Raw genomic sequence first — 13,603 nt, forward strand, 5'->3', positions numbered from 1 at the left:
CTCTTAAATTATGTCCGGAAGCATTGAAAGAGCCAGACGTTGTCCAGCCAGAACCAGAAGTTATTCAACCCATACAGGTTCAACCAGTAAAGGAAAAAGAAGAGGAAGTGTATCACACCTGTGTAGGAGACTTTCCCAAAACCCTACTAACATACCATGGTGCAGTAGTGGTTCCCATGGTGGCCTTTTATCCAACACCGAACCCAATACCAGAAGTCCCAAGACAGGAAGAGGCTGACCCCGTACTACAGGAGGTTCCAGGCCAGGAAGAACAGATTCCTGAAAAGAGTAATCCCATTCACGGTGGACTTGCCAACTCCATAGTTATGGAATTATCTTTAGCAGAGCGGGCAGATACTACATCCGCAGTAGACAGGAACAGGTTATATACAGATGATCAGGTTTTTAAATACATCAGATAGGGATTGCATACATTAGTTAGGACTGCTCTGATAAGGGTATACCGTGAAGATTGGTAGAGCAGCTTAGTATACATTTTTTGCAAAAAACGTATCAACCAAATACCCTGTTTTTTACATCTTTTACTAGCACTTGCGGATTACTGCAACATTTTTTCAAACTGAGTGTTTTTGGTTTTACTATTCTCTTTTGTATCCGCAGTAGACAGTAGTACTCCACATGAAGAGATACCGCTATTACGTAGATCACAGCATAGTACCCAGGGTCAATTACCGGCCAGGTATGCAGATTACCAACTATAAAGCTCATAATGTGAATTGTATATATGTTATGCCGTATATAGTTAAACAGAAAATGTAGTATAGTCATTGTTATCAGTCTGCAACGTTTAAGCCCAGTGCCTACAGAGACTTGTCTGTATGAACTTCTTGCATATTCTTGAACTTGTTATCAGCCCGGAGGCACTAAATCAAAGCTCCGGAAAGACTGCTTTTTGAACTTTGCTTTTTGCTCTTTTTGAACTTTCTTTAGACTTTATATTGAGTACCTTCAAGGGTAGAACTGTATTAATGGACGATATTTGAAGTGACTTTTTACAGAACTCTATTTTTGTTTCCTTGAGTGGTTTTTGTAACTTTTCATTTTTAAGACTCTGTACATATTAATTGTTATTTCAAAATGTTATCGTCCCACAGTCCCGGAGTATTGTTCTTAACTAAGGGGGAATGTGGCACCCCTAGGGGTATTTGCCACAAAAATAGTTACTGACACTAGACACAAATACTAAAATAGCAAAACTGCACTACCACCTCCGGCCAGAAGGGGGAGCTCCAGAGACTCCCCTTAATCCATTCTGGTCTGAGAGAAGAAATGGCAGTTGGGCTAAGGAGCTGATAGTGAGAGGTCATACAGCTGAATTTCTAACAGCCCTATGACGGTTTCCAGGCCCAAATCACCGGCCTGAGGAGAAGAGGGACAGAGAAAAGGGACATTGTGAGAACCGGGTAGCATTAATCACTACCCAGAACAGGCGCAAAGACGGATACCGGATCCGTGGCTGTATTCATTATATAGAATACAGCAACCGGAAAAACGTGAGGTGATATCAGCTTCACTAGGGCCGGACGCAGCAACAGACACAGAGTTCAGCGGTACTCCCGGAGGGGGTAAGCCGATAAAAGGACTCGGGTTGCCCGTCGAACCAGGACCCGGAGGGGACATTTTGGGCCGGCAGCCAGTTCACATACAGCAGCAGGGCCACACAAATTGCGCACAATAAGAGTCGAAGACCCCGGCAGGGTCAAAGTAACTCAGAGTTCCCATACAGACTCCGGTGACAGGACTGGTTGTAAATCCTTTTATGTTAAAGTAAACTGGTTAAACGTTTCAGTGCCTCAGTCTTTCATTTGGACAATAGCCATCTATCCAGGATCGGGATCATCGCCGCTGGGAGAACCTGCTGCTGATCAAGTAAGTGCCTGTCCCCTCACGATACCCCTTACACTGTGCATTGCCTGAGGCCACAGCACCGGGTCAAGCCACCCGTGACATCCCCCTCAAGAGACAGACCCCATTGGTCCGGTGCTGGGTATCCCGGTCTCTTGGGCGTCACAATAACATACTATTATATATAATAACACCACATATAATAGTATGTTATTTATGTTATTAAATGTTTTACCACATTTTTTTGACTCATATTTTTTTTCATATTTTCCACCTATAAAACCTGGGTGCGTCTTAGGTGCGTCTTATAGTCCGAAAAATACGGTAGTTTTCATCGCCTCAGTTGCATGATTTACGACTTCCAGATACACTGAATACATATGGGAATTCCCTAACAGGCATTCCTCACATGTATTCAGCATATCTGGAAGCCGTAAATCATGCAACTCAGGCGATGATGTAAATCTCTGAGCAATAACAAATACTCGGAGGTCACACGAGCGTGCTCGGGAAAACCCGAGCAACGAGTACACTCGCTCATCACTACCTATAACCTATTGCCAAAGTCCTAGAAAACAATAATAATAATAATAATTATTATTATTGTTATTATTAATAATAATAATAATAAAGCAGGAAATCAAGTACCCATATAGTTTTATATTTAGACAGTATAACTCACTTGTACATTACACATCAATATGCTAACAATGAACATGGCAGTGTAATTCTTAAATACAATTTCATACCGAACACTCCTCTTCTGAAGTCTGAATACACCCAGATTTGTCATTTCTCACACAACATGCGGAGTGCCTTTCTTTCTCTCTTTTCATCTGAATTAAATTGTACACTTGCTGATCTTGTCTCATGCATGGTGAAAATTTTGCTCCAAGATGTATTAAATCTTCCTGGAAGAAATTACAAATCACAAACAAGGAAAGGTTATTCATACAATATATTTGATATATTTTAATTTCTTCCTAGAATAGCTTTCTTTTTAACAGAAAATCCCTTTCCATTTTACCATTCTCAGTCGCTTTTTCTCCTAAGGAAGATCATCTGCCCCTTGTGAATACTGACAGCTGATACTTTACATCCTATATGGCCATCACAACATGGCACAAGGAATCCCGAACCTATTGGCACAATAGTAAATGTTCCAAGTGTGTTTGCAAAATGACAAATGCAAACAAAAAAAGTACTGATGTTAAAAAGTCAAATGAAGACTCACAGACTTAAAAGAACTAACTTGCATAAAAAAACTCAGTCCTTGGACACAGAGATAAGCTCAATGCTTTAAGCAGCAAGACAACATTAATAAGATGAACAAGACTGCCACTTGCTCGTCATCTCTAGTCTTCACAATAGGAGGATATTACACATCTAATGCTTATTTCCGAGTAAAATTGCTGCCCATGTAAGATACGATGACCCAATATTTGCTTAATTTCAGACAGAGCCATTATCTTCAAGAGCTCATGCCTGAAGTAAATTCTTAAAGGAAAAGTAGCTGCAAAAACATTATGTAAACATTCACAACAAATTATTACGGTAGTCAGTGGGGCAACTAGAAATTCTTTCTTATGCATTTCATTATGCTGTTACCAGAATGATTATTGTTGGCTTATCCCACATCTATTGTGAACAAACTAAGATAAAAGTAAAATACCGTATTCAATATTTACTACATATTAAATATACAGTTAGGTCCAGAAATATTTGGACAATGACAAGTTTTGGTATTTTAGCGGTTTACCAAAATATATTCAAGATTCAGTTATACAATCAATATGGGCTTAAAGTGCAGATTCCCAGTTGAAATTTGAGAATATTCACATCTTAATTGGAGTAAGGGTTGAGGAATTACAGCTCTTTAATATGTAGCTGCCTCTTTTTAAAGCGACCTAAAGTATTTGGATAACTACCTCAAAAGCTCTTTAACGGGCTATATGGGCTGTTCCCTTGTTAATCCATCATCAATAAAGCAGGTAAAAGATCTGGAGCGGCTTACAGGTGTGGCGCTTGCATTTGGAAACTCTTGCTGTGAACCCACAACATGTGATTAACCCCTTAGTGACAGAGCCAATTTGGTACTTAATGACCGAGCCAATTTTTGCAATTCTGACCACTGTCACTTTATGAGGTAATAACTCTGGAACGCTTCAACGGATCCCGCTGATTCTGAGAATGTTTTTTCGTGACATATTGTACTTCATGTTAGTGGTAACATTTCTTCTATATTACTTGCGATTATTTATGAAAAAAACGGAAATATGGCGAAAATTTTTAAAATTTTGCAATTTTCAAACTTTGTATTTTTATGCCCTTAAATCAGAGAGATATGTCACAAAAAATAGTTAATAAATAACATTTCCCACATGTCTACTTTACATCAGCACAATTTTAGAAACAAAATTTTTTTTTGTTAACAAAATTTTTTTTTTGTTAGGGAGTTATAAGGGTTAAAAGTTGACCAGCAATTTCTCATTTTTACAACACCTTTTTTTTAGGGACCACATCACATTTGAAGTCATTTTGAGGGGTCTATATGATAAAAAATAACCAAGTGTGACACCATTCTAAAAACTACACCCCTCATGGTTCTCAAAACCACATTCAAGAAGTTTATTAACCCTTTACGTGCTTCACAGGAACTGAAACAATGTGGAAGGAAAAAATTAACATTTAACTTTTTTTTGCCAACATTTTAATTCAGAACCATTTTTTTTATTTTCACAAGTGTAAAAACAGAAATGTAACCATAAATTTTGTTACGCAATTTCTCCTGAATACGCCAACACCCCATATGTGGGAGTAAACCACTGTTTGGGCGCACCGCAGAACTTGGAAGTGAAGGAGCGCCGTTTGACTTTTTCAATGCAGAATTGGCTGGTATTGAGATCGGACACCATGTCACGTTTAGAGAGCCCCTGATGTGCCTAAACAGTGAAAACCCCCCACAAGTGACACCATTTTGTAAACTAGACCCCTTAAGGAACTTATCTAGATGTGTGGTGAGCACTTTGAACCCCCAAGAGCTTCATAGAAGTTTATAACGTTGAGCCGTGAAAATAAAAAAAAAAAAATCGAGAAATTAGACCACAAAAGTTGTAGTGCAATTTCTCCTGAGTACGTCGATACCCAATATGTGGGGGTAAACCACTGTTTGGGCGCACCGCAGAGCTTGGAAGAGAAGGAGTGCCGTTTTACTTTTTCAATGTAGAATTGTCTGGAATTGAGATCAGACGCCATGTCGCGTTTGGAGAGCCCCTGATGTACCTAAACAGTAGAAACCCTCCACAAGTGACCCCGTTTTGGAAACTAGACCCCCCAAGGAACTTATCTAGATGTGTGGTGAGAACGTTGAATGCCCAAGTGCTTCACAGAAGTTTAGAATGCAGAGTCGTGAAAATAGAAAAAAAAAATTTTTTTCCGCAAAAAAGATTTTGTAGCCCCCAAGTTTTTATTTTCACAAGGGTAACAGGAGAAATTGGACCCCAAAAGTTGTTGTCCAATTTATCCCGAGTATGCTGATGCCCCATATGTGGGGGTAAACCACTGTTTAGGCGCACGGCAGAGCTCAGAAGGGAGGGAGCACCATTTGACTTTTTGAGCGCAAAATTGGCTGTCGTGTTTGGAGACCCCCTGATGTAACTAAACAGTGGAAACCCCCTAATTCTAGCTCCAACCCTAACCCCAACACACCCCTAACCCTAATCCCAACCCGATCCATAATCCTAATCACTAACCCTAACGATAATCACAACCCTTACCCCAAAGCAACCCTAATGTCAACCCTAACCATAACCCTAATCAAAACCCTAAATTCAACACACCCCTAATCCTAATCTCAACCCTAACCTCAAACCTAACCCTAATCCCAATACACCCCTAATCACAACCCTAACCTTAACCCTAATCCCAAACCTAACCCTAATCCCAAGCGTAACCCTAATGCCAACCCTAACCCAAATACCAACTCTAATCCAAACCCTAACCCTAGCCCTAACCCTAGCCCTAACCCTAATTTTAGCCCCAACTGCTGTTCTCCTGCCGGCCGGCAGATGGAGACAGATGCGCCCGCCATTTTCTTTTGCCGGCGGCCAGGAGGAGCAGCAGGAGGACCCAGGGACACAGGTGAGTATGGCAGGGTCCCCGAATCCCCCTATTTCTCTGTCTTCTGATGTGCGATCACATCAGAGGACAGAGAATTACACTTTGATTTTTTTTTTTTTTTGCGGTCGCCGGTAAACAGTTAATTACCGGCGATCGCAAAACAAGGGTCGGTAAAACCGACCCCGATCATGCTCTTTGGGGTTTTGGCTACCCCCGGCAGCCGAGACCCCAAAGATTCTCCCGGGGCCGGCCGGCGGGCGCACTGCGCCCGCCATTTTGAAGATGGCGGCGCCCACCGGGAACCACGAGGAGCACCGGGGAAGATAGGTGAGTATCGGGGGGCTATCTGGGACCCCTTTTCTCTGTCCTCTGGTGTGCGATCACATCGGAGGACAGAGAAATTAAAAAGAGATCGCGTTTTTGTTTTTTTTGCGATCGCCGGTAAACGGTTAATTACCGGCGATCGCAAAAGCGGGGTCGGTAAAACCCCCCCCGAATCGTGTTCTCTGGGGTCTCGGCTACCCCCGGCAGCCGAGACCCCGGAGAAAATCCGACTCTGGGGGGCGCTATTCACTTTTTCCACAGCGCCATTAATTAACGGCGCTGTGGTTTAAGTACCCATAGCGGCCGCCGTTAAAAGGCGTATCGGCGGTCGCTAAGGGGTTAAAGGAGCAATCAATTGAAGTGAAAGAGTCCATTATTAGGCTAAACAAAAATAAGAAACCCATAAAAGAGATAACAGAAATGTTAAAAGTGGCCAAATCAACAGTTTTGTACATTCTGCAAAAAAGAGCACTGGTGAGCTGGGGAATTCAAAAAGGCCCTTAACATACACGGAAGACAACAGTGGTGGATGATTGCAGTATTGTATCCATGGTGAAGAAAAACTCTTCTACAGCAAACTCTTCCACAACAACCACCCAAGTAAGGTATACTCATCAAGAAGTACCGTATATACTCGAGTATAAGCCGACCCGAGTATAAGCCGACCCCCCTAATTTTGCCACAAAAAAACTGGGAAAACTTATTGACTCGAGTATAAGCCTAGGGTAGGAAATGCAGCAGCTACTGGTAAATTTCAAAAATAAAAATAGATGCTCCATACCGTTCATTATTGCCCCATAGATGCTCCATATACAACTGTGCTATATATAATGCTCTGCACCGTTGATTATGGCCCCATAGATGCTCCACATAAAGCTGTGCCATATGGAATGCTCTATACCGTTCATTATGGCCCCATAGATGCTTCATAGAAAGCTGTGCCATATATATATTGCTCTGCACCTTTGATTATGGCCCCATAGATGCTCCTTATAAAGCTGTGCCCCATATATATATATATATGCTCTGCACCTTTGATTATGGCCCCATAGATGCTCCTTATCAAGCTGTGCCCCATATATATATATGCTCTGCACCTTTAATTATGGCCCCATAGATGCTCCTTATAAAGCTGTGCCCCATATATTTATATGCTCTGCACCGTTGATTATGGCCCCATAGATGCTCCTTATCAAGCTGTGCCCCATATATATATATATGCTCTGCACCTTTGATTATGGCCCCATGGATGCTCCTTATCAAGCTGTGCCCCATATATATTGCTCTGCACCGTTGATTATGGCCCCATAGATGCTCCTTATCAAGCTGTGCCCCATATATATTGCTCTGCACCGTTGATTATGGCCCCATAGATGCTCCTTATAAAGCTGTGCCATATAGAATGCTGCTGGTGCTGCAATAAAAAAAAAAATCACATACTCACCTCTCTTCGCTCAGGACGCCGGCGCTTTCAATATTTACCTGCTCCTCGTGCGGCTCCGTCTCCAGCACTGACGCTCAGCAGAGGGCGCGCACTGACTACGCCACCGCGCCCTCTAACCTGAGCGTCACTGCTAGAGGATGCTGCAGACGGAGCCGCACCGGAGCGAGGAGCAGGTAAATATAGCGCAGCGCTGCGCTCCCCGTATACTCACCTGCTCCTGGCGCGGTCCCTGCAGTCCCTGGCTTCCCCGGCGCTGCAGCTTCTTCCTGTAATTGAGCGGTCACAGTTACCGATCATTTACAGCAATGAATATGCGGCTCCTCCTCTATGGGAGGTGGAGCCGCCTATTCATTTCTGTAATGAGCGGTATCATGTGACCACTCAGTACAGGAAGAATCTGCAGCGCCGGGGAAGCCAGGGACTGCAGGGATCGGGCCAGGAGCAGGTAAGTATAACTATACAGCCCCCGCTCCCCCTCCCCTGCTGACCTCCCGGTATATGACTCGAGTATAAGCCGAGAGGGGGACTTTCAGCCCAAAAAAATGGGCTGAAAATCTCGGCTTATACTCGAGTATATACGGTAGGTGTTTCAGTATCAAAGGCTACCATAAAGAGAAGACTTCATGAGAGCAAATACAGAGGGTTCACCACAAGGTGCAAACCATTAATCAGCCTTAAAAATAAAAAATAGAACGTCCAGTTTAGACTTTTCCAAAAACATCTAAAACCAGCCCAATTCTTTACACAGATGAAACTAAAGTACCAAAATGATGGGAAGAAGAAAGTATGAAGAAGGCTTGGAACGGCTCATGATCCAAAGCACACCATATCCTCTGTAAAACATGGTGAAGGCAGTGTAATTTCAAGGGGAAGCATGGCTTCCAATGGCACTGGGTCACTAATGTTTATCAATAATGTGACTAAAGGCAGCAGCAGTCGCATGAATTCTGAAGTGTTCAGGGCTATACTTCCTGCTCATATTCAACCAAATACAAGGTTCATTGGACAGCGCTTAAAATTACAGATGGACGATGATCCAAAACATACTTTTAAAGCAACTCAGGAGTTTTTTTTTAAGGCAAAGTAGTGGAATATTCTGCAATGGCCGAGACAATCACCAGATCTCAACCCCAGCAACCATGCATTTCACATGCTTAACCCCTTAACGACGACTTATAAGCATTAAAACGATGGTCGTTAAGGGGCCTTATTCCCTCATTGCCATTTTAAAATGGCAATTGGGAATAAGGGCATAAACCCCCCCAGCGCTGAAAATTCTCCAGGGTTTCAGCTACCATGGGTAGGCGAGACCCTGGAGAACGCGATCAGTGCTGCTTTTTCCAGTCCCCGATAACGTGATTGCCGTTATTCAATGACCAACGACAATCATGTATAAAAATAATTTCTCTCTCTTCTGACATGATATACATGATATACAAGAGAGAGCCCAACCCCGGTACTGCCACCATCCCCCAATCCCTCCAGCTGCATCCCTGGCCCTCCGCTAACTCTTCCCAAAAAAAAAAGACAAGCGCAAGTGAAGTGCACCCGCCAAGATCTGCCAGCCAGCACCCGGCTACAGTGGGGATTTTTTCTATTGCTTTCTCTTGATCACTGTGGTAGACCTTATCACAGTGATCAAAAGACAGTAATTAGTATGTCATGCCCGTATCATCCTCTTAGTCAGATTACATTTTTTATTTTATAATTTGTATTTCTTTCAATCTTTGCCATTAGGGATGGGGTTAGGGTTCAGGTTAGGCTAAGGTTAGGGTTGAGGTTAGACAAGGGTTGGGTGTTATGACCTGGTGGTCAGGACAATAATGGACCTGGTGGTTAAGAGCACACGGAATGACCTGATAGTTACTGATAATAAGGACGAGCTCTGGGACGTGGGAACTCTGCTGACCGCAATCCCTAAACCTATCAAACACACTAGAAATAGCCGTGGATTGCGCCTAAAGCTCCCTATGCAACTCGGCACAGCCTAAGAAACTAGCTAGCCCTGAAGATAGAAAAATAAAGCCTACATTGCCTCAGAGAAATTCCCCAAAGGAAAAGGCAGCCCCCCACATATAATGACGGTGAGTAAAGATGAAAATACAAACACAGAGATGAAATAGATTTAGCAAAGTGAGGCCCGACTTACTGAACAGACCGAGGATAGGAAAGGTTACTTTGCGGTCAGCACAAAAACCTACAAAAAGACCACGCAGAGGGCGCAAAAAGACCCTCCGCACCGACTCACGGTGCGGAGGCGCTCCCTCTGCGTCCCAGAGCTTCCAGCAAGCAAGACAACAAATTAAATAGCAAGCTGGACAGAAAAATAGCAAACCCAAGAAATACAAGCTGGAACTTAGCTTCTGATGGGAAGACAGGTCACAAGAACGATCCAGGAGTGAACTAGACCAATACTGGAACATTGACAGGTGGCATGGAGCAAAGATCTAAGTGGAGTTAAATAGAGCAGCAGCTAACGAATTAACCTCGTCACCTGTGAAACTCAGAAACACCCACCAGAGGAAGTCCATGGACAGAACCAGCTGAAGTACCATTCATGACCACAGGAGGGAGCCCGACAACAGAATTCAAAACAGTACCCCCCCTTGAGGAGGGGTCACCGAACCCTCACCAGAGCCCCCAGGCCGACCAGGATGAGCCAAATGAAAGGCACGAACCAGATCGGCAGCATGAACATCAGAGGCAAAAACCCAGGAATTATCTTCCTGACCATAACCCTTCCACTTGACCAGGTACTGGAGTTTCCGTCTCGAAACACGAGAATCCAAAATCTTCTCCAGCACATACTCCAACTCCCCCTCAACTAACACCGGGGCAGGAGGATCAACGGATGGAATCACAGGCGCCACGTATCTCCGCAATAACGACCTATGGAACACACTATGGATGGCAAAAGAAGCAGGAAGGGCCAAACGAAATGACACAGGATTGATAACCTCAGAAATCTTATACGGACCAATGAAACGAGGCTTAAACTTAGGAGAGGAAACCTTTATAGGAACATAACGAGACGACAACCAAACCAAATCCCCAACACGAAGTCGGGGACCCACACAGCGCCGGCGGTTAGCGAAACGTTGAGCCTTCTCCTGGGACAATGTCAAATTGTCCACATGAGTCCAAATCTGCTGCAACCTGTCCACCACAGTATCTACACCAGGACAGTCTGAAGACTCAACCTGCCCTGAAGAGAAACGAGGATGGAAACCAGAATTGCAGAAAAACGGCGAAACCAAAGTAGCCGAGCTGGCCCAATTATTAAGGGCGAACTCAGCCAACGGCAAAAAGGACACCCAATCATCCTGATCAGCAGAAACAAAGCATCTCAGATATGTTTCCAAAGTTTGATTAGTTCGTTCGGTTTGGCCATTTGTCTGAGGATGGAAAGCCGAGGAAAAAGACAAATCAATGCCCATCCTAGCACAAAAGGATCGCCAAAACCTTGAAACAAACTGGGAACCTCTGTCAGAAACGATGTTCTCCGGGATACCATGTAAACGAACCACATGCTGGAAAAATAATGGCACCAAATCAGAGGAGGAAGGCAATTTAGACAAAGGTACCAAATGGACCATCTTAGAAAAGCGATCATAAACCACCCAAATGACCGACATCTTTTGAGACGGGGAGATCCGAAATAAAATCCATAGAAATATGCGTCCAGGGCCTCTTCGGGACCGGCAAGGGCAAAAGCAATCCACTGGCACGAGAACAGCAGGGCTTAGCCCGAGCACAAGTCCCACAGGACTGCACAAAAGAACGCACATCACGCGACAAAAGACGGCCACCTGTACTGTTATGACCTGGAGGTCAGGACAATAATGGACCTGGTGGTTAAGAGCACACGGAATGACTTGATAGTTACTGATAATAAGGACGAGCTCTGGGACGTGGGAACTCTGCTGACCGCAATCCCTAAACCTATCAAACACACTAGAAATAGCCGTGGATTGCGTCTAACGCTCCCTATGCAACTCGGCACAGCCTAAGAAACTAGCTAGCCCTGAAGATAGAAAAATAAAGCCTACCTTGCCTCAGAGAAATTCCCCAAAGGAAAAAGCAGCCCCCCACATATAATGACGGTGAGTAAAGATGAAAATACAAACACAGATATGAAATAGATTTAGCAAAGTGAGGCCCGACTTACTGAACAGACCGAGGATAGGAAAGGTTACTTTGCGGTCAGCACAAAAACCTACAAAAAGACCACGCAGAGGGCGCAAAAAGACCCTCCGCACCGTGAGTCGGGCGCTCCCTCTGCGTCCCAGAGCTTCCAGCAAGCAAGACAACAAATTAAATAGCAAGCTGGACAGAAAAATAGCAAACCCAAGAAATACAAGCTGGAACTTCTGATGGGAAGACAGGTCACAAGAACGATCCAGGAGTGAACTAGACCAATACTGGAACATTGACAGGTGGCATGGAGCAAAGATCTAAGTGGAGTTAAATAGAGCAGCAGCTAACGAATTAACCTCGTCACCTGTGAAACTCAGAAACACCCACCAGAGGAAGTCCATGGACAGAACCAGCTGAAGTACCATTCATGACCACAGGAGGGAGCCCGACAACAGAATTCACAACAGTTGGGGTTGGGCTAGGTTTTCTTTTTAAAGTTAAAAAAAAATGACAAGTTCTCACTACTCGAGTTTGCATCGGCGTCGCTCGAGCACCAGTGATACTTGGTGCATACCCGAGCACCAAGATGCAAACTCGAGTGGCGAGCACTACGTTCAACACTAATGACGATTTATTCAATATGATGACCTAATGTCATCAAATTCTGTGTAGTACCTTTGGGCTAAAAATCCTCACTATACCCCTGGATAAAATCCTTGAGGGGTGTAGTTTCCAAAATGGTGTCACTTGTTGGAGGTTTCCACTGTTTAGGCACATCAGGGACTCTCCAAAACGCGACATGGTGTCCTCTGTCGAATCCAGCCATTTTTGCGTTCAAAAAGTTAAATCGTGTTCCTTTTCTTCCGAGCCCTGATATATGTCCATATGTAATTTTCTCCTACATATGGGTTATTGGCACACTCAGGAGAAATTGCACAACAAATTTTAAGTCCATTTTCTCCTGTTATCCATGTGAACGTTAAAAATTTGGGGCTAAAGCAACATTTTTGTGAACAAATACAAAATGCTCATTCTTTTCCATCCACATTCTAATAATTCCTGTTAAGAACCTGAAGGGTTTATAAACTAATTGAATGTGGTTTTGAGGGGTGTAGTTTTTAGAATGGTGTCCCTTTGGGGTATTTTCTGTCATACAGACCCCTCAAAGTTACTTCAAATTTGATGTGGTCCCTAAAAAAATGGTTTTGTAAATTTTGTAGGAAAATTGAGAAATTGTTGGTCAACTTTTAATCCTTCTAACTTCCAAACTAGCAAAAATAAATTATGTTTCAAAAATTGTGCTGATGTAAAGTAGACATGTGGGAAATGTTATTTATTTATTATTTTGTGTGGTATAACTATCTGATTTAAGGGCAAAAAAAAAAAAAAATTGTGAAAATTTTACACTAACATAAAATACAATATGTCACGAGAAAACAATATCAGAATCAGTGGGATTCGTTGAAGCGTTACGGAGTTATTACCACAGAAAGTGACAGTGGTCAGATTTAAAAAATATGGTCTGGTCATTAGGGTCAAAATTAGCTCTGCCACTAAGGGGTTAAGACAAAACTTAGGACAGAAACATGGGCAACAACTGAAGTTAGCTGCAGTAAAAGCCTGGCAAAGAATCACAAAGGATGAAACACAACATTTGATGATGTACATAGCTTCCAGACTTCAGGCAGTTATTGGCTTCAAAGGATTTTCTAC

At 43.2% G+C, this 13,603-nt stretch overlaps 1 protein-coding gene across 1 annotated transcript in view; it reads right to left on the reverse strand.

Annotated features, from left to right (window-relative positions):
- Nucleotides 1-13,603, reverse strand: part of RHBDF1 (rhomboid 5 homolog 1) — a 236,502-nt gene that overhangs the window by 31,300 nt on the left and 191,599 nt on the right. The window contains exon 11 of the mRNA XM_069733937.1: nucleotides 2,616-2,777. Within this exon, the coding sequence (XP_069590038.1) occupies nucleotides 2,616-2,777 (162 nt within the window). The remainder of the gene's footprint in view (nucleotides 1-2,615; nucleotides 2,778-13,603) is intronic.

This window comes from Ranitomeya imitator, chromosome 7, assembly GCF_032444005.1.
Source record: "Ranitomeya imitator isolate aRanImi1 chromosome 7, aRanImi1.pri, whole genome shotgun sequence".
NCBI classification, from domain to species: domain Eukaryota; kingdom Metazoa; phylum Chordata; class Amphibia; order Anura; family Dendrobatidae; genus Ranitomeya; species Ranitomeya imitator.